This window comes from Polypterus senegalus, chromosome 1, assembly GCF_016835505.1.
Source record: "Polypterus senegalus isolate Bchr_013 chromosome 1, ASM1683550v1, whole genome shotgun sequence".
NCBI lineage: Eukaryota > Metazoa > Chordata > Cladistia > Polypteriformes > Polypteridae > Polypterus > Polypterus senegalus.
The window spans coordinates 32,459,796-32,487,187 of NC_053154.1; the positions used below are offsets into that span (position 1 = coordinate 32,459,796).

General features: G+C 38.0%; 1 protein-coding gene across 2 annotated transcripts in view; it reads left to right on the forward strand.

The window, feature by feature from the left end:
• LOC120523946 (leukotriene B4 receptor 1-like) overlaps positions 1 to 18,527 on the forward strand; it is a 52,909-nt gene extending 34,382 nt beyond the window's left edge. For both annotated transcript variants that reach the window (XM_039745692.1, XM_039745683.1), the window contains 2 exons: positions 6,715 to 6,809; positions 15,734 to 18,527. In XM_039745692.1, the coding sequence (XP_039601626.1) occupies positions 15,757 to 16,812 (1,056 nt within the window). In that variant the 5' untranslated portion in view covers positions 6,715 to 6,809; positions 15,734 to 15,756 and the 3' untranslated portion in view covers positions 16,813 to 18,527. The remainder of the gene's footprint in view (positions 1 to 6,714; positions 6,810 to 15,733) is intronic.
• The last annotated feature ends 8,865 nt before the right edge of the window (positions 18,528 to 27,392 follow it).

Sequence of the window (27,392 nt, forward strand, 5' to 3'; positions counted from 1 at the left end):
GAGGTTCATGGCTGGTGAGGCACGGACTCCTTCAGAGTCAGATTTACAAATATATGAACCCCAAAGAGTAGCTTATTCACTATTCAATTGGCAGCTTGCACTTTGACTACTGGTTATGTGTCATATCTCATCAGCATTCTTTACACACACACATAGGTAAGGTACATATTTGGCTAAGAAAGAACGTTACATTTATATCGTCAAGAAAGAGCAGAGAGAGCGCATTTGCTCTGCACCCTCCATGTGTTCTAAATTTGCCATTGCAATTTCACAATTCACACTCATTCAATACAAATGAAAGTACTGAGTGGTGTACAAAAAAATGGATTTCAATATTGACCTTAATTGAAATATTTAGTTTTTATTTTTAAAAAGCTTTTTATTTTGATGGTTTAAGCAATTGTAATAGAAACTGTTCAACAAAAGGATAACAAGAAAAACAAAATAATATTTTATTTGAAGAGAAAATTTAGTTTTTAAATATTGGGTTGTTTTTTTTAGTCTGATCCCATTTTTTTTATAAAATTGAAAACAGTTTATGGTCTTACCTTTATTAGTAAATGAAGTCCATGTGCCTATCCTTCTCCACAAAAATCTCCGTCATTTTCTTGTAAAAGTCGCTCCTTATTTTCCTTTATTTTTAAAAACCTTAATCTTCTATTTTGCCAGTTGGAACAAAAAATAAAAATAAACGGACCGCTGCAGTGCACTTGACTTTCTGATATCGTTAACTTATTGGCGCCCACAGCCTCTGCGTAGAAGAACAACAGCAACAAGCACCTCTTGGGCTCACGGGCGCCCCCTTCGGTGCGGCACGGTACTGTCTGTCTCACCTTGTGCCTTTTCACTGCAGTTTTATGTCCGATTAGCAAGACTAACTATGTCACACACATTCATTAAAAATATCAGCCAGACTGTGTAAAGTTAGGGTTTATAATAAACATATCTGCAAACACTATATTGGTGACATACAGAGAGACAGCAACAGGCACTCGCCAATTGCATACATCAACCCCGTGTGTGAGGGAGAGCGCAGTCGAAGGTGCGGTGAGGCTCGTTGCTCCTGCACCTCACGTTTCTCCCCTGTATTTGAACAGGAAATGCAGCAGTTCAACGATTTTGATTATAAAAATGAACAAAATTATTGGAATCATACAGAAAACAAATTTACAGCACAGACCAGTGTAGAAATTTATTTTATGTTATCATTATTAGTTTTTTTACTTTTCATGATGACTTGCCTCCCCTGACTGCACGTCCCTGCTGTATTCTAGCAATAACACGTGTGTATCATCATTTCCAAAAAGCCCTGTGCACATTATGTTTAAATCTGTTAGCAATTGAGGATGTGTTTAAAGTGGGCAGAGAGCCTTCAATGCGCAAGAGTCCAATTGTTAAGGCCAGCTTTGTGAGGGACATCAACTACAAAACATGAATGATTGTAAAATGACTTTTTATATATTTACATTCTTGAAATCATTCATAACAGTTACACCTATTATAAAGATTGAAAAAAGTTTTTCTCCAGAATAAAAAGGTTAGAAAACTCACAGTCTGCTGCCAGTTCTTCATTTCCTTTAGTATAACATGAGTAGCCTGTGTTGATTTACGTAATCTATATGGGGAAAAAATGTAATTTGTACCACATGAAAATTTCTGTGGCTGCCTTTTGATTAGTGACTTTGCAGCAGAACATTACACGCTTTCAATAGTTTTGGGCAGCTTGCATAACTGTGCACTGCCCTGCCTACAAAGATGTTTGTGACCATTGATTTACGAGATGATTTACTGCAACTTCATGAGGCATATGCACTCGTTGAAGAAATTCTTAGAACCAGTAAACTAATACTGAGTAGGACCTCCTTTTGCTCTCAAAACAGCAAAACAGCCTGATTCCTTCATGACATGCCCTCCACAAGATGCTGAAAGCATTCCTACTGAATTTCTGGTTCATGCTGAAATACTTTCATCAAACAATTTCTGCAGATTTGACAGCTGCACGTTCTATCACATCCCAAAGGTGTTTTATTGGTGCCTGGGAAGGCAAGTGAACTTATTGTCATGTGCATGAAACCACTATGAGATGTCTTTTCCTTTGTGTCTTGGTGCATTATCATGCTGGAAGTAGCCATTAGAAGATGGGTAGATTGTGGCCATGAAGGGATGCACAAGGTTAGCAACAATACTCAAATAGATTGTGGCATTCAAGCAATCATTGATTGATATTAAAAGGCCCAAAGTGTGCCAAGAAAACATTCCTGACACCATTACACCATGACCAAAATCCTGGACTGTTGTCACAAGGCAGGATGAGATCACGGATTCATGCTGCAGGTGCCATCTGTGTGCCTCAGCAGTAATCGAGACTCATCAGACCAAGCTATGATTTTCTAGTCTTCATCTGTCCAGGTTTGGTTGGCTAATGCCCTCTGCAGCCGCAGCTTTGTGTTCTTGGCTGACATTAGTGCAATCTGATGTGGTCTTCTGCTGTTATAGCCTGTCTGCCTCAAGATTTAACAAGCTGTTTATTCTAAGATGCTTTTCTGCTCACCACTGATGTACAGAATGGTTATCTGAATTACCATAATGTTTCTGTCAGTTCAAACCAATTTGGACATTCTCCTCCAACCTCTCTCATCAACAAGGTGTTTCCATCCACAGGAATGCAACTCACTGGATGTTTTTTTTTTTGTTTATCAAGCCATTCTGAGTAAACCCTTGAGTCTATTGTATGTGAAATCCCAGGAGATCAGCAGTTACAAAAATACTCAAACCTGCCTGTCTGGCACTGACAAACATGCCACAGCCAAAATGATTCAAATCACTTTTTGTCCCAATTCTGGTGTTTAATGTGAACATTAAGTGACAGTCCTGACCTGTTAGAAGATAGATAAAATTCTTTGTTGTCATTATGCATACACATAATGAAAGTTTTTTTTGGTAGGACATGGCTTCAAGGCAGAATACTTAAATACACAATACACTATAAATAATAAAATAAACATAATAAGTATAAAAGACAGCAGCAATAAAACATCACCAAGTCCATACTTTTCCTGAGGTAGTACGCCAGCAGAGACCAGTGATCTGTTTGCATGGGTCTGCAGGGGAGGAATACAAATGTGTGTGTCTGATTACGAGGGAAAGTGTGTGTGCAGGTCTACAAGGGGGCAGGTTACGGGTAGATGTATGTGTGTGTATCAGCAGGGGCAGATGGACTTCACAGTTCTGGGGAAAAAGCTGTCTTTCAGTTTGCTGGTACGTGTTTTTATGTTTCTGTACCACTTTCCCAAAGGCAGTGGTACAAACAGTCCATTTCCCGGATGGGTGAGATCTGCAGCTATACATTTGGCTCTCTTCTGCACACTTCCAGCATATACAGAGTCCAGGTCTAGAAGAGGACTTCTCACGATCCCCTGTGCTGCTCTCACCACCCGTGACAAGTCCTTTCTGTCCTGTGCTGTGCAGCTGCTGTACCACACTGTCATACTGTGACAGAGGATGCTTTCTATAGCAGATCTGTAGAAGTTTGTGAGCAGCTGAGAGGAGAATCCAGCACGTCTCATCTTCTTGAGGAAGAAGAGTCTTTGTTGGGCCTTCTTTACCAGGTGAAATGTCTTCAAAGACCAGGTCAGATCCAATGTGATGTGGATACCCAAGAACTTGATATTGTCCACAAACATTACAGCCTCCTCATGTATGAATATAGGAGCATGTTCAGTTCTTCTGGACCTCCTATAGTCCATAATGACCTCTTTGGTCTTGTTGGTGTTCAAGATGAGGTTGTTGGCTGAGCACCATAGTGCTAGGTGTTGTATCTCCTCTCTGTAGTGAGTCTCATCATTGTCTGATATGAGACCCACCACGGTCATATCATCCGCAGACTTCACAACCATATTTGTGGCATGGATGGCAGAGCAATCGTGCGTAAATAATGTGAAGAGTGCTGGGCTGAGAACACAACCATGTGGCGTGCCTGTGTTCAAAACCAGTGTGGCTGATGTACGATCTCCAATTCTAACCACCTGACGCCTGTTGGTGAGAAAGTCCCTGATCCAAAGACACAACCATGTGGACAGACCCAGATTATGAAGCTTTTGTACCTGGGATTACGGTGTTAAATGCTGAACTAAAATCAACGAATAACATCCTAACATAAGTGTTAGGGCACTACAGATGAGTCAGGGCTATGTGAAGTACTATTGAGACAGCATCCTCTGTAGATCTGTTCCTCCTGTAGGCGAACTGATGGTTGTCAAATCCAGCAGGGATGGCATCCTTGATGTACTTTAGGAGGATTCTCTCAAAGCACTTCATTATTACTGTGGTTAGAGCCACAGAGCGGTAATCATTAAGGCAGGTGACCGCAGATTTTTTAGGCACTGGCAAAATAATGGAGGATTTAAGGCAGACAGGGACCATTGCAAGCTGTAGAGAAAAGTTGAAAATGTCCAGAAAGACTCCTGCAGGATGGAATGCATGGTGGGCTGGCTGCCTGGCTGTCTTTGTAAGACAGGTGCATGGGGGTCGCAGTTGCAGTTTGTATGGTTTGTACCTCCTTTCATCGTAAGCGTCAGTCCTACCAGGTGAACGTTGTCATAGGTGGATCAGCTACACAAACGTGTTCAGCACCATGATCAGCTGGGGATCGACGAGCTGATGCGGGAACCTCACTTTCATACATCTCCAGATCACTTGTATCAAAATCAGAGTCCGACAAATCAGAGTCCAATTCAGCGATAATATGAGAAAAGTTTTGCTTTGAGCATTCACTTTGGTATCTCTCCACATACCATTTTAGAAGCTGCTTGCTCTTCGCTAATCCTGCAAGTGCAGGGAATCGAGGTCAAATCAACAAAGCTAACTTTCCTTCTAGCAAAAGCATATCGAAAAGCGCTGTAACAAGAAGACCACTGATCTCTATCGATTGCTAGCGAGACTGACGCTTTCAAAATAATAATAATAACAATAACGAGATAATAACACATTAACTTGCCCAGCCCTATTATTAATATACTGTACATATTTGCTTTTGAAACAAAATTATTGTAGTAGACATGTAATATTGGAAAGTTGACACATTTTTTGGTATCTGTATACAAAATCTATTATCAAACCCGCTTAAACCAGGTCAGGGTCATGGGAGCCAGACCTTACCCTCAGTATTGAATTTTGTTCAATACATATTGCCGTTGCTGTTGGACAAGCCGGTCCAGTTCTGGGCACTAAAATTGAAAATTGTACTTGGGAGAAGCTCTTGTGACTTGTGCCATCATGGTAGCCATGATATTAAAGATGTCAGCATGCTCTGCAATTTCCAAACTTTATTTGCTAAAGAAGAGATCTTGGGGGTGGCACGCTGGTAGTGCTGCTGTCTCACAGTATGGAGTCTGTGGTTCATGTCTTGGGTCCATACTTCACAGTGATTGAATGTTCTGTCTTTGCCTGTGTGGGTTTCCTCCAGGTGCTTTGGTTTCCAGAGACATGCAAGTTAGGTGAACTGGTAATGCTAAATTGACCCATATGTGTTCACCCTGTGATGGACTGGCACCCTGTCCAGGGAGTTGTTCCTGCCTTGTATCTTTTGCTTCCTGGGATAGGCTTCAGCCTCCTTGTGAACCTGCTAAGGATTTGGGAGGCCTAGAAAATGGCATGGTATTGTACAGCATTTGTATATATAATAATAATAATTCTTTGCATTTATATAGCGCTTTTCTCACTACTGAAAGCGCTCAGAGATTGCAGGTTAAGGGCCTTGCTCAAGGGCCCAACAGAGCAGAGTCCCTTTTGACATTTACGGGATTTGAACCGACAATCTTCTGATTGCTAGAACTGATCCCTAGCCTCACAGCCACCACTCCGCCTATAGTAATAGTTAAGCTGCCCCAATATCCCATCCATATACAGTGCATGTGCTTCTTAATGGTTCTAAGTTGATGCTTCAAATACATGTCTTGGTAGTTTGTTCCAGATTACCACAACTCTTTGCATAAAGAAATGCTTCATAGTTTATGTTCTAAATGTCCTTCATTGGGACATCTCTCTAAAGCATTGAGGAACTGTAATGAAAATGTTGACAAAATAGAGCCAGCAACATTATCAGAAACCACACTCACTTCAACAATGAACTGTCCGGCCTTCTGCCCTCTGGCAAGCAGTACCTCCGGGAGAACTGCAGAACTGCCAGAAGTCATGAAAAACTTCATCCCACAAGTCATTGGACTCTTAAATAAAGATCAGCCCTTTGATACAATGCAACATATTGTTTGTCTTTGCAGTATTACCTCTGTTATTGTCTGTTAAGTTAAATTTACGTGATTGATTATGTTGTGTAGAGTGTTTGTATTTAAGTATGTATGTATCTTAGAGATTCTCTGTTGTTTATTCCTGTATATTCTTGTATATTATTATTCTTGACTATTTTTTATTGGCTATTCTTGCACATAATTGGGTCCACTGCTGTATGTGGTTTCAAATGATAAATAAAGTTAACAGTAGACCCTGAACCCTTGAACCATGAAATCACTGTCATTCTATCTTACAAGGGTGGTCTCAAAATATCTCTGGATATTGAGATTCACACAAGAACCCATAACAAATATCAAAGAGGGTCATTCTTAAAGGTGCAAAAAAGGTGTGGGTTTAGCAAGGGTGATTTATTTTTATTGTGTGCTACATATGTCTCATTTATTTATTGTAATTATTGTTTTACAGAGTGTACTACAATTGTAAAGACTCCTCTGAGACTTGAACACTATCAATGTGAAGCTGAAGAACAGCAGAGCTAAACAAAAGCTCCCCAAATCTGAGTACGTATGTTACTCTGTCTTTGTTTCAGATTGCAGTTTTAATTAGACGTGTGCCACATTCTTTACAGGTTCACTAAGTCTTCACTGCCAGTGCTATGCATAGATGAATTGCTGGTGACTGGGCTGTAAGGTTTTCTTCCTGGCTTGTACTGAAAATAACTCCTTTCTTGCAAAGTTTTTTTCACAAATTTTCTACATAGTGAAGTAAAAAAAATCACTAAACTTTGGTAAAAGATTGATCCAGTAGTGAGGAAAAACAAAACACTATACTTTGATAAAACATTGATCCAGAAGTGAAGTAAAAAAACTCTAAACTTTGATAAAAAGATTGATCCAGTTCCTTGAGTCTCTTACAACAGTATTCTTAGTATAAACATCAGATTATGTATGTGACAATATTACGACATTTTGAAAGCTTTACCCAGCTGTTTTCTGCTCTTGTTTAAACATGAACCAACCTAGGAAATTTCCAGGAACTCTACTACCTCTCAACCTAAGAAACTGCCAAGTCAGTTTTCTAAAGATACTTGAAGTTTGTGCACTCAACCCAAAAGTTTTCCTGTAAATGTTTCAGATAACTTAAGTTGCTATTAAGTACACGTAAGTTCTAAATCTTTGGTAAAACTCAAAGTCTAATGGCATGGACAGATGGATGCAGGACGGATTTTGAGGGTAGGGGGCCACTGTGCTTGAACCATTGTTCAGGCTCCGCAGGTGTTTTGAGGGAACCAAAGAAAAACTAGTATGTAATGACAAAGCTTAGGCATCACCTAAACTTGAATTGGCACTACACAAGAAGAGTAAGTTGTATGTCAGTATTTAATAAGTGTTTGGATAACAGCAAAAACCACAAACACAGCATCTTAAATTGTACATGATATATACAGTACACACATATATAAATAAATAGTCACGCATGAACGGCAGAGGGTCACCTGCCAGACTCACCTTAGGTATGTACTACCACCCTGGGATCAGATGTTGTGTTGCTACTTAATAGTCTTGTCACCTTCTTCCTTCACAGTGCCAAGAAACCAACTTTGAGGGCAACATGGAAGCTCCACCCTTCCAGTGTGACCGATATAAAAGGGAGACATTCCCTGGAAGGTGGTGTCTTATTTGAATCTGAGATTCTGACTGTCTTCATTCAACCAGAGAATGCCACTAGAGCACAATAAAAGGCCATTGCCTGTGCTGTCTTGATATTACCATCATGTGTCTTTTTTTTTTTTTTTAATTAAAAGGTTGGTGCCCAACTATTTCGGGACTCACTCTGCCTTCTCACTCACCACCCTACAATATATTTATACACACAGAGCAAGGTTATTAGAATTAACAAAAACTAAAATCAAAACTGAAACTATTATTAAAAAAACATTTTCATAAACTGAAATAAAATAATTAACAAAACCGAAATGGAAAACTAAAACTAAATGAAACTATTAAAGTAGCTGGAAAGACTAACTGACATAAAATAATAATTTACTAAAAGTATTTTTAGTTTTCATTCATGAATGAATACTCTTGCTGTTAGTCTTTAACCCTTGTAACTTTAACTCTGAAATAGAAAATCATCCACCACAAGCCACCTGGATCTATTCATCCAGTGAATGGTGGCTGGTGACGGAGGGCATCTGTTCACAGAGCATGTGTGGTGACAGAGCAAGCGTGTAAAGTATGTGAAATAAAAAGTGATTTACTGTGACGCCTTTCCTTGTGCTTCTTGTATATCAAAATGTAATTCAGACGCCTGAATGTTGGAATGTGCAGGTCAAAAAAACCTTTACCATATGGACAGAAAAATCATGAGTGAATAAAGATTCAGCTTATTTCTTAGGTGTCTACATTTTTGTTGACAACAATTCACTCACCACTTTGCACAGGAGAAATCCTTTTTGAAAATAAAACGACACAGATAGAGAGACTGACTAGGTCATCATACAAGATCAGCATATTGTTGCTAGACAAATCTCTTTTGCTTTAAAAAAAGCCATTAACAATGAAGCGTTACAAACTTTGTAAAATTCCTGACTTGGCAATGTCTCTACTGAACTACAGGTAGGTAGGCGAAGAGAGTCTGCCAAGTGATGAAAAGCTAAACATACTAATGTGTTTTTGTATTTATTCTATATTTATTAATTTATCTTTTTTAGTTTATATTCACAGCTCAAAATACCTGATATTGAGTTAAATATAATCCAGTAGCAGAATGATATTTTTAAATATCTGTCCCCTTTTTTCATTTTTTTTCTCTCTCTCTCAAAAGATAGCTGAAGTATCATATTCTTTTTGTTCTTAACATCAGCCATATCATTCATATTGCATAGCAGGGACTTTTCCTTCCTTGCACCCAAACCTGCTGGGGTAGGCTCCAGGCTTCTCTGGATAAACAGGTTTAGATAATGAATATGTTGTTCATAATCTCAGATGTTGTATCTGTCGTTTTGTGGCTGTCCGCACTCCTATTAACTGCTCTTACTCTGCTCATTAAGGGTTTCCTGTTCTTTTGCATGGGCTTTTCAAGGCTCATTGCCCCTAACCTTGACACTAAATGCTTGTTTTTCTTTGTTTCCCTCAATACAGCTAAGTGGGGTCTGCACACTGATTCAAGCCTAAGAGTCCTGTTCTTCCTAAGCCCACATAATTTTTATGATTACACATGTCAGAACACAATAGAGTCTATTTTCTGATTTTTAATATCTTTTCAGGCTTGCAGGTGGCAAAATTCTGTCTATAAATTGTATGTGCCTGAGATGGAATCAGAGATCAATATGGCAGGTAGAAAATAACAAGGCCCAGTATAGGAGATTTTTAATGCAATATTGAAGGCATTCATTTTAAGCACATTTTACTTAGAGCATTATATGTTATGTATTGTAGACATTTAGAGTAAAAAACACTCAAACCTTAAAATTCTCCTAAATTTCATTACAAATTGGCCTATTCTGGGCAATTAAAGGAAAAGATAAAAATGCCAACAGTCAGCGCACAGTTGTTCAGCACAAATGACAAAGAAAAATATTTTTAAAATTATAAAATTATGTAAAATTGTTCATATTCAGTGTCAGATTTTGATTACTGTATGCTTGTTTTTATTGGACAAAAACAAAACGAGATAGTAAACCATATTGTGTAGTAAGCTTCCACTAACATTAAACTCCTATTATATCCAAATCCATTAAGTGTACAGTTCTGACACAAAACTAAACTCCATAGGAGCTCCATGCCATAATTACTAAAACTAAACTTAAAGTAATAGATATAAAATAAAATAGAAATGTCTTTGTGAAATAAAAACTAAATTTAAACTAAAAATACACAATGAAAGAAAACTAAAACTAAACTGAATTTCCAAGTAATGTCAGAAAAAATACAGAAATAAAAAATAATATAAAAAGGCCAAACTAAAAAAGGATAACTAAAAGGGAAAAATAGCAAAACTAAAAGGGAAAACATATTTAAAAGCTTTATTTTAGCACATAATTATTTTCACAATTTTCAGCTATTATTGAGAAACTTAGAAAAAATGAAAACAAAGATAACAGATTAAAAAAACACTTAAACATAAAACATATCAGCAGGCTACGTCATTTGCTAGATTGTAGATTCTTTTGTCAAGCCACCAATGAACTTGACGTGCTGCTCAGTGGGGACACTGACAACCCAGTAATTAAATATTTATTTTGGCCTTTACAGACCGTAAATGAATGGAAAACAACATTCTACTCAGATATGCAGACCTAATGAATCTCTCTATCACTGCGTCAAGCAACAGTTTTATTTCCAAAAGGGATTACTCACTATAAAGTAACAGGTAACAAAATACAAAGACCTGACAATTAAGCTGGCACCATTTTTAGTTGCGATCTGCTGTCATAAGTCTTTCAAAACAATGTTTTTTCAGACCAGTACTTCGCAGCCCCAAACTTTTCAATTATAAACACTTATCATGACTGACGGGCCACCTGTGCAGCCCGTATTTTTCTTTCAGTGTAGGCTGCCTGATCAGTTCCTGTGCATGTCTGGGCTCAGCCACAATTACGTCTAACATGCTATCACTAATGAACTGAGTGAAATTATGCAAGTGATCTTCTTTAGCTGATACATCTGCCTTGTGCCCTGGAGATCAGTTTTGAAAGTCGTTCAGCACTCTTGCTAATCCATGCATTTTTAGACGTTGTGTCAGAGATTACTGTATCAGGAAATTCATCACCTTTGTGTGCATCACCACTAGCAGAACAAGACTCTACTGTGCATTGTAGCCACTTGTCATTTCCAAGGAACCGTCTGTAGTACTAGGGTGTTGTACCGTGTTAGCCATTATGAATGTAGAGAAAAGCCAAGCAAAATGACACCTTTTATTGGCTAACTAAAAAGATTACAATATGCAAGCTTTCGAGGCCACTCAGGCACATCTTGCCTGAAGAAAGGGCCTGAGTTGCCTCGAAAGCTTGCATATTGTAATCTTTTTAGTTAGCCAATAAAAGGTGTCATTTTGCTTGGCTTTTCTCTACAAGGAACTGTCTCTAACATGATACAGTAAATCACTTTCTTCATCACACTCTTCATTTTCTGACAGCTAATCTTCTAAACACCATCTCAACAGCCATTATTGAATAGAGACGAGTAAACACAGGGATGACCGTGTCCATTGAACTAGCGATGGATGAGTTATCGCAAAGAGATAACAGTAACGAGTTTAAAGAGGACACGATCAGCCAGTCTAGAGTCAGTAATATTTGTTTGAAGAACAAAGAACGCATTTTTTTTTTCATACAAGTTGATTACTTTCAAGCCCCCTGCAGCCCAAGTTAGCCTGTGCAGAAGTTTGGCCGTGGATGAAGGAGAGGAAAACAAAAACTCCAAAAGCATCAGATCATTTTCAACAACTTTTATTAATTTTTTAAATATTTTTGTTTACTGTAGTCTGCCTTTCATTTGAAATTTGTGAAGCAAGGTAGTTCAACTCACTAATTATGGTGCCGGAGAGTGGCATCATATAGCATGTTTAGGAATTTCACTTAACTCAACAATAATGACACTACTGAATAAACCTCTAAAGCTTTTGTAATATTGTAATAATGCACCATCCTAGAAGCACCAACTGACGCAGCGGATCTCAGTAATAAGATCAACATCCTTCCCAAAATCAAAAGCAGCTGCAGAGGATTTTCTTCTGGTAGCAATGGCAGAAGGATGCCACTGCAGAAATTGAAAAAAAAGCATAAAAGTAATGGTCAGTCACTAGTGCAGATCTTTTAATTACAGGTACTTGTCGACTCGGTTCCAATGTTAAATCGTTGTGTGCCATATTGTATAAGTAAAAGTCATGTAGTGTGCCTCAGGCCTTAGAGGGGTATGCAGCGGAAAAGACATTCCAAAATACAAGAAGGAGCAAGATTGTTTAGAGCCGAATTTAAGAGTGTTTTAAGATCAACTCTATAATATTGTCTAATCTATCTATCTATCTATCTATCTATCTATCTATCTATCTATCTATCTATCTATCTATCTATCTATCTATCTATCTATCTATCTATCTATCTAATTTATTTTGATCTGTAAAGCTACTTGATACATTTATTTCTAATACTCTCATGTGTGTTTTTTTTTTTTTTTGCTGCCAAAACCTAAAATTTCCAGTTTTCCTTTGTTTAGTTTTAGGAAAGTAATTCTCATCCAATCTGTAATGCTAGTAAGATATTGGATCAGAGTGCTTGTAGCCTCTAGGTTCTCCTACATAATAAATACAGTAAGTAAAGATGTGTGTCAACATCCGCATAGCTGTAGTAGTGCAATTTTGTTTCAAAATAATCTGAAATAATAGGAGCACGTAGATGAAGACTAACAGTGGGCCTAGAATAGTTCAGAGTGGCACACCAAACCCATGATTATGCCTCTCTAATGTACAATTGCCACAACATATAAAGAATGACATGTTATGTGCCATTTATACAATCTTAATGCAGTACCAAAGACACCCAACCAGTGACTAAGGAGATTAATGAGAATGCTGAGATCTAATGTAATCTAATCTAGTATCAAATGTTGTTCTCAAATCTAAGAGAAAAGAATAGATATGTTGTTTATGATATGTTACAACAAATCTGTAACTACTTTAACCAAGCCTTACTTATCGTTTTATCGAGTAATCGTTTAACTGCTGAAAAACTACTTTTACTAGAATTTCACTTAACTTTTGACTAATCTCTAGCCTCCATTTTTATCAGATCATTAGAAACAATCAAAATTATTTTTCTTTAACAGGGGATTACCTACTTAAGTCTTTAAAGAATCTACAACAAATGTCCTTGTTTATTGAAGAGTTAATAATGTCTAGTACATGATTAGCACATCAGAAATTTCTTGGAAACGCCTGTTAGAACTTGGTCAAGGAGCCATGTGGAAGGTTTTATCTTAGTATTTATTTTGCTAAGTTCAGGGAAACCTAAAGTAAAGTGTTTAATTTACTGTAAGGAGCTCAGTGAGGTTCAACATTGCTTACTTTTGAGAGATGTATTATATTACATTTGATATTTTTTTATCTTTAAGAAACGGTGCTAACGCCTTTATTTCAGCTTCTGAAGATATCAGGATCCATTCCATTGAAGGAGCTTGGTTTGCTTGACATGTGTTTTTTTAAGTCTCAGAATCTTTTTGAGGACATTTATGGAGTAACATGGTGGCTGTGAATCTAAGGTATCTGCAAGGTTGCCAGTTCGAATCCTGTTACTACCAAAAGGGATCCTGCTGTGTATGTGAAAAATAACAAATTCCTAATACAAGAAATTGTATATGGTGAATAAATAACAAAAAAATAATCACATACAGGGTGGGATGGGCTTCCCCCACAGAGTTTCATGCAACTTGATTCATTAACAGTTTAGACGAGAACAGGCCATTCAGCCCAACAAAGCCTGTCAGTCCTATCTAGTTAATTTTTCTAAAATAACATTAAATTGAGTTTTGAAAGCCCATGAAGTCATACTCTCTACCATGCTACTTGATAGCTTATCCCTAACATTCCTAACATTTGTCCAATATTTACCCTTAACAAGTTTACAGCTGTATCCCCGTGTTTTTGGTGAACTCATTTTAAAATAAAAGTCTCAATATACTGTTCTAATTACCTTAATAACTTTAAACACTTCAATCATGTCTCCTCTTAATCTTCTTTTATTTAAACTGAAAAGGCCCTGTTCTTTAAGTCTTTCTACATAATTCTTCCCCTGTAGCCCTGGAATCAGTCTAGTCACTCTTCTCTAGGCTTTTTACAGTGCTCCTCTGTCCATTTTGTAGCCTGAAGATGAGGCCTCACCAGTGCATTATAAATCTTGAGTATAACCTCTTTGGACCTGTACGCTACACATCGTGCTGTATAACCTAACATTTTGTTAGCCATCTTAATGGCTAATGGCTAACGAGTGGAATCGCTCGTCATAGAATTTCAAGAAGCTTGATTTTTTTAACAGTGGAGAACGCCAAGAACCGGCGCATGCATTGCCTGTTTTTTGCTGATTGGCAATGTGGGAAACACTGTTCTAGCTAATCAATAGTTGAAAATATACATTTGCATTTTTCACATTGTCATTTATTAAAGTTTTGCAAGTTTCGCAAGTCGACGACTGGTTTGTGTACAGCTATAATTGGCTTTAGAATTTCATAGTGGACCGTTAATTTAGATTTCCTCAATTTTCACTAAAGTTTATCGTACTCCATTTTGAGTGTTCCATGGTACTTGTTTTTTTTTTTTTCAAGGAAAAACTTTGTGCTCTGGTAATCAGTTTTGAAATTCATCCAACGCTCTCTTTATTCCATGCATATTTAGAAGAGACGTCACCTTCTTTAACTCTGAGAGTCTTTTCAAAGACCTTTATGGAGTAATCCTATACTGGGTGGGAGGGATTTATCCCCATGGAGTTTCATGTGACTCAACTACTATGTTGATTGTGGCCTTCACCGTAGCATTAAAATATTCTACCTTACTGTATACTATTCATTGCTATTGTAATAAGACAAAAACTAAATTCAAACTGAGTATCTAGAATTAGCAAGCCTAGAAGCAGACACAGCATCAAAATAACATTATTTAAGAACATGCTGCTCTTTAGGTCTAACTGCAGGTCTGTTTAGGTCTAGCTGCAGATATTGTTATGTTGAAGGAAATGCAGCAGTGATCAGATATGCTGACGGCCATGATCTGTGGATAAGTCCATTTGAATAACTAAATCTAGAATGTGACATCCCTGATGTGTTGCCTGGATGATGTGTTACTTAACTGACATAAACGAATGCTGCAAGTTAATAAACTGTCTTGCTTTGAGGTCATATTGATTGTCTACATACAAACTGAAATTGTAAACTTTTAAAATGAGTTTCTATTGTAGATAACAAATCTGAAAATGAATTGATAGTAGAAGTATTACATTTTAGATGGATGATAAATGGAATAATTCCTTGAATAGCTACAGCAAAATACTTAAAGATGAAAAACAATTTCTACAGTTTAAATGGCTCTATAAATATAAATAATTGCTAGACTGAATGCTCTTTTTCCTTGACAAACGAATTATCATTTGGAGGGACTGCTGCAATTAGTACTGCTCTATTGAGTCATGCCTTATAGAAAGTTAAGATATCTACTTTCCATAAACTGATAGAATCATTTATGTAAAATGTCACAGTAGTTAAAGCTCTCGGATTAAGTAAGGCCATATTGTGAGTCTCAGAAAGACATGACTGCACCACAAGTTAAATTGCATCCCTGTCCCGTTCAATGATTATTTCTGCCTTACTTATTTGGATGAATAAAACATTGTTTAGTTTATTAAATTGAATAATAATTATCGAATGATCAATTGATTTTGATATAGCATAGTATTGTGTGGAGTTAATTTTTTTTTGTTTTTTTTTTTTATTACAAGGGACACTGCATTTGGAGCAAGTCATGAACAATTCCTGTTCTCTAAATTTTACGGATACCCAGAGATCCATTGGAATTTCATTTTTGGCTTTCGCCTTCCTTCTTGGATTTCCAGGGAACCTATTTGTGGTGTGGACTGTTGTATTCCAGCTACGGAAACGATCTGTGACATCAATCCTTGTTCTTAATTTGGCAGCCGCGGATGCGGTAGTTCTGCTGACTGCTCCTTTCTTTATTCATTTCCTAGCAGTCTGTACTTGGGAGTTTGGAGATGCATGGTGCAAGACTCTTCATTACATGTGCTGTGTCAACATGTATGCCAGTGTTTACCTCATTGCCTTCATGAGTTTGGATCGCCTTATGGGAATAGCCAAACCCTTCCTATCGCAGAAGGTGAGAACAAAGTCAAAAGTATCAAAGGTGATTTTTCCTCTGTGGGTTGCGGCTTTTCTTTTTTCCCTGCCAATGGTGTTTTATCGGAAAGTATTTAACGTGAATGGAGCATTCACTTGCAAGCCTTCTCATTCACATTATAAGGATGAGATTTTTCAATACCTGTTTGAAACTCTTTTATGCTTTGTAATTCCTTTCAGCATTATGGTAGGAAGTTACATTCATATAAGCCGTAAGCTGAAGAATGGAAGATTTCAAATACGATCCCGAAAGAGAGTCAATAGACTAATTGTGTTGATTGTTATTTCTTTTGCCATGTTTTGGATGCCTTATAATATGATCAACATTGTTCAGGTGACTGGACATCTGGTCGATAAACCACTTAGTGACACACTTTTAACAGCTTCCAAAAAGCTGCGTCCTGTCGTGACTGCCTTTGCCTTCATTAGCAGCAGCATTAACCCAATTCTTTATACATTTGCTGGAAGTGCCTTCATCAGGACTTCAGGGATGAAGTTTATTGCCAGACTCCTTGAGGGCAATACTGAGGTAAATAGCGTAAAGAAATCTGCCAAGCCAAATGAGGATAAAAACAAAAAAGCAACAAATGGGGGTTCTGTAATCCTTCACCAAATCCAAGTCAGTGAGATGAAAAATGTTACCACAGAATCAGCTGAAAAAAAGTGAAGATTATTGCTGCCATTAGTTTGTGTGAAACAAATTATGAAAAGAATGATAACACGTGCAAAAAGACCAGTTTCAGTAAATAAATGACTTTTTTCATGAACAAACTTAATGTCATATAAAGAAAATTTGTGACTGTGATGCATTCTTATGCACAACAAATGGTTTTCCTAAATGTAAGAGATGTTGTCATATGTAATCCACTGTAATTTAAAAAAGTGGTTGAGGCTTTCAACCTCAGCAATAATGAAAGCATTTCCGAAGTGGTTTAATTGTGAATCATGTATTTATTAAGAGAAAATGAAGTTGAGGTATTTTTATGCTCTCGTCCATAAATGGTTTCTTTACAGCTCTTTAGCCATATATTTAAATGCCGTCCAGTTCTGACTGTACATATTCTTGAGTTTCAATTTGTGTTCTCTGGGCCTTCTTTTTAAGTTACATTGTAGTTTTCTGACTGTTAAGGTATGTGTGACCTACAGTATACTACAATGAACAGACAGGATTAGCAGTGCTCATTGTTATCTACCCAGCCATTTTTATAACTTGAGTTTATTCTTATAAAGTGCGCTTCCACTTTTATTTTACTCAGTTATAAAAATGAATTCATTATGGAGTGAAGCTATAACATTGTGGAGACTAAGGATAACAGTGCACACTGAGATATCAAGCTATCACTGATTCACATTATGTCTGCATTATTCATTTTGTTTTGTGTTTTACTTGCATAATATTTTGTTTTAATTGCTACTTTTTTAATTATTAGAATAGAACATACGTTATTTAATTGTTAAGTGTGTTTTCTAAGAATATTACAAAACAGCTTAGCAGGCAACAAGAGTAAACTAGCCCTCCACCCATTTTCCGAAGCTGGATAAAGGAAAAAAGTGCAAACTCTGCACAGTCCGAGTCAAGGCCAAGACCTAATACTCCACTGACTTTCTTTCAGACTATTCAGAGCTGCGGGTTGTGACGTTTCACCTTCCCATTTCAAGGCGTTCACTTGGGTTCATGTGGGCCAAACTATTTGGAAAAATGCAAAGTTGGTATTGACTTGTTACTTGGTTTGCAAAAAAAAAAAGATATGCAGGAAGTGGAAAATACACAGCACAATAAATGTATTAAATGTGTATCACTTCACTGTAATGCAATTAGATGAAAAAAGGCATTTCTGGCTGATCAGGTTATGTTTTATTTACTAACTTAATAAAACAATAAGGTTTAAGGTGTAAAAGAAAAAAAAACAAAAAGTTTTACAGGAAATGGAAAATAAACAGCAAAATAAATATATTAAATGAGTATCACTTCGCTGTAATGCAATTAGATGAAAAAAGGCATTTCTGGCTGACCAGGTTATGTTTTATCTACTGACTAAATAAAATGATACGGTCGGTGTGTCCAGTCTCTCTAAGCAATCTGATTGGTCAGTTTGGCTTTGGTGGCGCAACAAAAGAGGAGTAAAGGCATATGAGTCACACAGGGAAAGTCACCTTCAAAGATGGAAAATATAAAACCAGAGAGGAGACGATCAAATAATGAAAAAGTATGAGAAGCAGGCTTTACGGGAGCGCGCTCAACAGAGTGAGCACCGGTGAATAAGGAGGACAGGCACTGAAGGTGCACGTGGGGCAAGAGATAAATATTTTTCAATTATTCTGTTACCTCTCTGCGACAGGTACCATGGCTAGTTTTATATAATTGAATAAAAAGAAAGGTCAGCGTTACATCAAAACTTGCAGAATTTAGGTAGCTTTGTTTTCTAGGAACTTTTCGACTTGTAGCTTCAAGTTCTTAATGTGTTTACATGGAATATGCAACTCGGGAACTCTGGCTTACTGACTGTCCAAGAGCACATGAACGTAACATAAGACCTGGTGCTGTGTGGTTAAACTGCCAGGCAGTTGCTCCACTATGTGGACTAGCTGTGAACAGTCAGATTGTAGAACTTTGCAAAGTGAAAATGAAGAGCATTATTGCTAAAACAATGTACCCAGCCTTGGAGCGTATTAAATGCAACTTTTGGATTATTATACTGAAAATGAAAGCACAAAACAAATGTTTTGAAATTATTGCTGCATTGTTGGCAACAGTAATCCAAAATAAGAAGAAAGCCTTATTCATGTTTAGCAATTCTGCACAACATTCTGCATCAATTTGCAAGTTTTGATGGTGTCATGGAGAACTTATTAAAACACAATTGTTTGACCTACACTTGAATTACTTAGATTAGCCTTAGATGGTTAGGTGACAGTAACCACCAAGAACTACAGAGTTATGCATCACTTAATCTTGTTAAATATTTTAATTGCAGCTGGACCAGTTATCAAGAAGCACCTGACACATGTCTAAGGTCACCATCATGTTGCCAAGCTGAAGATGGAGCAGAGTCAGAGAAATCAGTGCACACCTTTACCCACCTCACCCCTCAATCAGAGCTATCCCTAATGCTGACATTACAAATCTAACTTTACAGCTTCACTTACTTGCATGACTCTAACATGCAAGAGATCCTGGATTGTGTGACTAGGGCCCCCACTCGGACCTAACTACATTTAGACCGTTCTATTCTGTGTGGAGCAGTAGTCACAGTGATGGAAAATGGTGTGTCTTGGTCAAGCATATAGATAACAATTACAATTACACCGGATACAGTAAATCTGAATTGAACTGATTTGATGACATTACATGTCATGCCAAAGAGATTTTAGACTTTACAAAGAGATAATTCCATTGGCCATCTTGCTTGTGGCCACTTATACCAATTAACACACACTATTATGAGTTTACTATGTGAATAGACGATAAGTTGAATATTAAGGAAACAAAAAATACATTAAGTGACACACTGTATATCTAACCAATTACCGATTTAGTTATTGATGTTTACAGTATGATAAGCAGAAACAGAACAACTGAAAATGACCGATTTGAGTAAGGAAACGTATTCAGCAACTAATACTGTTTATTGCCGGTTGACAGTTATTGAATTCCACAGTATGGCATTTATGAGGCAATTCTATTCTTAGGATTTGATGCCATCACAAAGTTGTGATTCATAACAATTTTTAAATCAGCTTTGTAACATTACTGAATAACACTTCTGGTGTTGTCTCCTGTAATGGTGAGTTCAGAACCATTCTCTGTGTATCATCCCCCATCATCTTGCATCATGAGGCCCCGTATGACACCCCTGCTGCATATGCTATTCATAGTTCATGCCAGATTTTATGCCTTAAAATTATGCAAAGTTTTTAACAACAGGGCCAATAGCAGTATCTTGTCTTCTACATGGGAATTTCTTCCTTAATTTGTAAATGTGAACAGTGAATGGAGGTGAGATCATGTGCAGTCTTTACACTGTCCTTCCAGATTCTAGGGCAAGAGACATGGCAAGAACGTGCTGAGGTGAAACAGTTGATCTTGTTCTTAGAAGCTGTCTCCAATTACATCAGAGTAATTTCCAGGTCCACATAGAAATAGACTCCCTCCGGTTTCTGCTTGGGTATCTGGGGCATTTTACCTACAGGGCCAGAACAACTCAACTAGCTCCTGTTGAGCTTGCCATGGAAGGCACGTCAATATATTTCAGAAAGTGCTTTTCACTGAATTCATGCTCAGAAGTTGATTCCATGACCTACACCTGATGCCAGGCCTGGGGATAACTGGAGAATATTTGGTCACTTGCAAACATGTAAGGCAAGGTTAAGCCCAACCTGAAGAGATAATATGGAGCCAACATTTGGACACAACAACAGCAGTGAAATCTGCGTGTGGAATGGATCTGATATGTAACACTCAATAAGAACTTTTATAATAAAGTGGAATTCAGTATAGGCCAGGCATCATATTACAAATGCACGTTAATTTTGTTTTGCATGTGAAGAATATTTCATTTTTATTTTTTAAAATATTTTTTAAATAATGAATTGAGGATTTATTGTTTTCTTTTAAATATAATAAATGTTATAAAGAATCATTTTTTTATATTTTTTAATAAACATATGGTAAACGTCAAATGTCTTGTGTGTATATATGATTTTTTTTAACCTTTAAACATCCACCTATCCATTAATCAAACCAGTGCAATCATTTTGGGTCCTGAAAGTACTGGGTCAAAAACAGACACCAGTCCATCTCAGGGCTCACCAGTTAACTTAACCTGCATGTCATTAAGTGGGACAAATACCAAAGTACCCAGAGTCAAATCCACAGGCGCAAGGAGAACATGAAAGGTGAACAAAGATTGTGAACACCACTGGTGAGAAACAAAAGTTATATAACACCTCTAAAGAGTTTTCACATTTTATTATTATACCACATTGAATTGGTTTGTTATGTTCTCCCCGTATCTGCACGGGTGCTTCAGTTTCCTCCCACAGTCCAAAGACATGCAAGTTATTTGGATTTGCAATGCTAAATTGGTTTGTGTCTGCCTCTGTGTGTGTGTGTGTCTGTGTGTGTTTCTGGTGACCTGTCCAGTGATTATCCCTGCCTTACGTCCTATGCTTGCTAGGACAGGCCCTGGCTTCCACATGACCCTACATAGGATATAGCAGATTTAGGAGATAGAAGGATGGCTGGACAACACTGAGTCATAAATTGATTTAACTTGGATTTTTTGACACTGGTCAACAAATAAAGACTCTTTAATGTCAAAATGAAAATGGATCTCTGCAATGTGGTCTAAGTTAATTCCAAATGTAAAACACAAAATAATTCATCACATAAGTATGAGGTAAGACACAAAAATAACCGGACTGGGCTTGGGGCTTTCCTGGAAAACCGTCAGGAGGTCAGCCAGACGTGAATCATAGAACTAAATCCCCTGATACATGCCCTCTCAAATTGCCGACCGGCTAGGTATATCCTGTGAAAAGCCCAGTCAGTATTTGCACAACAATCGCTACACGAGTTGCTGCTATAATGTCGGGTGAAAAAATCGAACAGTGAATCAACATCAAATTTCTCATGAAATTGAACATAATGGCCACAGAAATTTATGAAATGATAAAAACAGTGTACAGTGTGTAACAAGGCGCTATATCGGCACCTGACCTGACACAGATGGACACAGAGACACGTATAAAATTAATAAAGACTTTTATTTTTCTTCACCCGTGGGCGCACATCTTCCCCGTGACCCCCAGGCAATACACAGTCCACAAAGCACTATTCCAACAACAACACAATCTTTTCTCTCCTCCACCACTCCTCCTGAAGCTTAGTCCTCCTCCTCCTCCCGACTCTGGCTCCTTAAGTGGTGGTGGCTGGCCCTTTTTATAGCCCACCCGGAAGCGTTCCAGGTGCTTGACCACCTGATCCTAATTGCACTTTCGGGTGGGGCTGAAGATTCGTCCAGCCGGGCTGCTGACTCCATGCAGCTCCCCCTATTGGCCATCCGAGCCCCCAACCAGGCTGTGGAGGACTCCATCTCCCATGGAGCCATGCTACAGGCTGGGGGATCACCGTCTGCCAGGGAAGCTGCCACCAAGCGTAGGTATTGAGCTCCCCATGGTTGCTCCCCCGAAACAGATGCAGCAGGGGCGTCCCTGCCGGGCATAGGACCCGGCTGTCCGCCACAAGTGATAACAGTTTGTCTTGCACACAAGTTTTTGAGTGGCAAGTTCATTTATCTAAAGCTGGTACATATGTGCCTAATTTGAACCAAAAGCTATTGTAACTTCTAGTCATGAATGGCACCCTTCACATCCAACCAGATGTATGGAGGACCACTGACCCCTGACCACTGAGTTTATTTCCAAAAATTGTACAACATGAATGAAAGTGTGGTGAAAATCCAGGGTTGTGGAGCAAGGATTTGTGATGGTGGTGTGAGGGAAGAAACCTGCAGAAGACAAACTTGGACTGTGGTGGGTCAATGATCAGAAAGCAAGGAGGGTTTTAATATTGATTCAGACAATAAAACTGAAAGTGATTGTGAGATAAAAGCATTGTTGATCCTCAGATATATTTACATTTACTTATTTTGGCTGATGCCTTTATCCAAGGTGACGTACAACATTTATAATGCAATTAGTTAAATTTCTTTTGGTTTTCCAAATGGAGCACATATAATATAGAAGAAAGTCTAGTATATAATTCATGTATTCACTTATACTGTATATTCACTTCAATACAATAAAAGTGTTCACAGCCTTTTAAAGGAAGGATTAGGCTAGTAATATAACAAGGAAATGACAATTAGCACAGTGTGGGATGTACAATTAGCATAAGGGAGTTTTCTTTTGGGTTAGCTCAAGTAATACACAGAAGAACCAGTCACTCCCAAAATCCTAACATGAAGGTTGCAGCAAAACAGAATCACAACAGCTTGTTTCCTGAAGTCAGTGGAGGCCTACAGAACAAAAGAGCAGATCTTATTATAAAGTCTGCACTTATCATCATCCCAGAGTTTTGTCTGCTTTGTCCCTAAGGACTGAGATGAATCGCCAGCATTAATGACAGTAAGGGCTTCCCCCACAAAACTAAATGTTACACTCGATACCTCATAAATTACTAATGGGATTCCTGATGTAAGAAATGGTGTCCTCTCTTCAGACACGTTTGATGACATATTGTAATATTAGAACATTCAAAAAATTTAGGCAAGAATAGGGCATTCAGCTCAAAAAAACGTTACCGTCCCGTCCACTTAACGTCTCCAAGTCTAGTTTTAAACGTCTACCTGTCTACCACACTACTCTATGGTTCTCTGTGCGAAATTTACCCTTAACAAGTTTCCAACTGTGTCCCTGTGTTTTTGATGAGCTCATTTTAATTCAACATTCTTGATCCGCTGTAGTAATTCTCTTCATTATTTCAAACACTTCAATCATTTCACCTCTTTATTTAAGGAGTGGATGTTGTGGTGATGTACTCCTTGGTAGTCCATATCAATGACAGGTTGGACAGGTCTCGTAACACAGAGGAATCTGTATATGAAATGACAGAGCGGCTCTTTTTTCTTAGGGAACTGCATTCAACAACAACAACAACAACAACAACATTTATTTATATAACACATTTTCATACAAAAAAAATGTAGCTCAAAGTGCTTTACATAATGAAGAATAGAAAAATAAGAGACACAGTAAGAAAATAAAATAAGTCAACATTAATTAACATAGAATAAGAGTAAGGTCCAATGGCCAGGGGGGACAGAAAAACAAAAAACTCCAGACGGCCGGAGAAAAAAAATAAAATCTGCAGGGATTCCAGGCCATGAGACCGCCCAGTCCCCTCTGGGCAATCTACCTAACATAAATGAAACAGTCCTCCTTGTATTTATGGTTTTCATGGAAGGATTTGATGATGATGATGATGATGATCACGTGGACTTCTGGCTTTTAGTCCATCAATACTGGGGCATCATGGTGCTTTGAGTAGGTTGGTGGTGGCACAGGCCGCCACCACAGAGAAACCGGAAAAAGAAACAGAAGAGAGTAGGGGTTAGTACGGATTTTAGAGCCACCATGAATAGTTATTATTAGTTATATCCTTCACATTTGCTCCAACTTTGTGATGACCATTACAATCTTCTATGCTGTCATGTGGTAACATCACTTCAAGAGATACCCACTGAATGAACAGGCTCAGTAAAAAGGCAGGCTCAGTTATGGGACACACTCTGGACCCCCTAAAGGTAGTAGCAAAGGAGAGAATTAAAAAAAAATCTGAGTGCCATTATGAACAATGCTGCACATCCTCTCTCTGATGCATTAATACTGAGGACTTTCAACTAATGAATTATTCGGCAACATAACAGAAACATTACTGGGGCTCCTTTATAGCAACAGCAACATGCCTCCATAATGCCTTACTGTGACTGGGACAGCCAAGTCATACTTTTTCTTTCTTTTTTAAATTGTCTTTGTTTTTAGTTATTTAGGTGTGTTCAGACCATAGGATGAATGTAATATAAAATTTAATTTATCTATTTATTTATGTATGTATGTATGTATTGTCACACACGTGTGCATAGGACGCAACTGAAGGGCTTAGAAAGGACTGATTTTACATCTGCCCCTCACACTGACGCTCTTTCTAAGTTCCCTGCAGGTCTTTCCCGGGAAATCCCTCCAGGAGCCACCACCTCGAAGCGGGACACATCACTTCCGGTCCCGGCCCCGAGGACGACGTCACTTCCGCCCAACGTCCTATAAAGCCTCCCGCCTTTGCTCTGGGAGGAAGTTCTGTTTTGGACTCTGCCGTGTAAACTTGACTGCATGAATCATTTGCTTTTGCAGCCAGGAAACCGCATTAAACGGGTGGCTGCCCCAAACCTTGCCATGCCTCGAGTCTCTTCTTGTTACAGTATGTATGTATGTATGTATTTATTTATTTATTTAAAGAGCTTCTGTAAAAAGTCAACTTTTCCCCTGTGTACAAATAAAATTCTACCTTAATATTCTATGCTTAAACTGAAAAAGGCTCAGTGGGAGGAATAGCAGCAGAAAAAAAGGGAAGAAGCAGGGAGAACTGAAAGAAAAAGTGGAGCATGTAGTGGTGTGACAAAGCTGGCGATAAATAATTAATACAAGTCCCTTTGTGAGAAAGAAGGTTGTGTGCATCAACACCACCAACCTCTATTTATTTTGTTGTGCCTCAAACTAGTGAATTTACTGTGACTGTTTGAGTTCTAAAGCAGCAACATGCCTGCCCTAAAGAAACATGGCCAGACGACTAAGGGCAAATGAGCTACCCTGGGACCCAAACAACAACCACAACATTTATTTATATAGCACATTTTCATACAAAAAAATGTAGCTCAAAGCACTTTACAAAATGAAGAATAGAAAAATAAAAGACACAGTAAGAAAAGAAAATAAGTCAACATTAATTAACATAGAATAATTAAGGTCTGATGGCCAGGGTGGACAGAAAAAACAAACAAAAAAAAAACTCCAGACGGCTGGAGAAAAAAGAATAAAATCTGCAGGGATTCCAGACCAAGAGACCGCCCAGTCCCCTCTGGGCAATCTACCTAACATAAGTCAAACAGTCCTCTTTGGATTTAGGGTTCTCATGGAAGGACTTGATGATGATGGTCATGCAGACTTCTGGCTTTTAGTCCATCAATGTTGGTGCATCATGATGCTTTGAGTAGGTGGTGGTGGCGCAGACCGCCCCACAAAGAAACCGGAAAAAGAAACAGAAGAGAGAGTTGGGGTCAGTGCGGATTTTAGAGCCACCATGAATAGTTATTATAATGAATTGAACATACAGAGCATCAGGATTAAGTTAAAGTCAAATTATGAGAAGGCCATGTTAATGTAATGTGTTTTCAGCAGTTTTGTAAAGTGCTCTACTGTATTAGCCTGGAGAATTCCTATTGGCAGGCTATTCCAGATTTTGGGTGCATAACAGCAGAAGGCCGCCTCACCACTTCTTTTAAGTTTAGCTTTTGGAATTATAAGGAGACACTCATTTGAGGATCTGAGGTTACGATTTGGGATATAAGGTGTCAGACATTCCGATATATAAGATGGAGCGAGATTATTTAAGGCTTTATAAACCATAAGCAGAATTTTAAAGTCAATTCTGAATGACACAGGTAACCAGTGTAGTGACATCAAAACTGGAGAAATGTGTTCGGATTTTCTTTTCCTAGTTAGGATTCTAGCAGCTGCATTCTGCACTCGTTGCAAACGATTTATGTCTTTTTTGGGTAGTCCTGAGAGGAGTGCGTTACAGTAAACTAGTCAACTGAAAACAAAAGCGTGAATTAATTTCTCAGCATCTTTCAGTGATATAAGAGGTCTAACTTTTGCTATATTTCTTAAGTGAGAAAATGCTGTCCTAGTGGTCTGATGAATATGTGATTTAAAATTCAGGTTACAGTCAACAGTTACCCCTAAGTTTTTTACTTCTGTCTTAACTTTTAATCCTAATGCATTAAGTTTATTTCTGATAACCTCATTGAATCCATTTTTGCCAATCACTAAAATTTCAGTTTTTTCTTTATTTAGCTTGAGAAAATTACTATTCATCCATTCAGAAATACAAGTGAGACATTGTGTTAGTGAATCAAGAGAGTCGGAGTTATCAGGTGCTATTGATAAGTACAGCTGTGTGTCATCAGCATAGCTGTGGTAGCTCACGTTGTAACCTGAGATAATCTGACCTAACAGAAGCATGTAGATCAAAAAAATCAGGGGACCCAGGATAGAGCCTTGTGGAACACCATATTGGATATCATGTGTCTTTGAGATGTAATTACCACAACTAAAAAAGAATTTTCTCCCTGCCAGGTAGGATTCAAACCAATTTAGGACACTGCCAGAGAGACCCACCCATTGACTAAGGCAATTTCTAAGAATATTGCGATCAATGGTGTCAAATTCGGCACTCAGATCTAAGAGGATGAGAACAGATAAATGGCCTCTGTCTGCATTTACCCGCAAGTCATTTACTACTTTAACGAGTGCAGTTTCTGTGCTGTGATTTGTTCTGAAACCTGACTGAAATGTATCAAGAATAGTAGGTTTATTGAGGTGGTCATTTAACTGCATAATGACTGCCTTCTCCAGAATTTTACATAAGAAGGGCAGGTTAGAGATGGGTCTAAAATTTTCAAAAGCAGA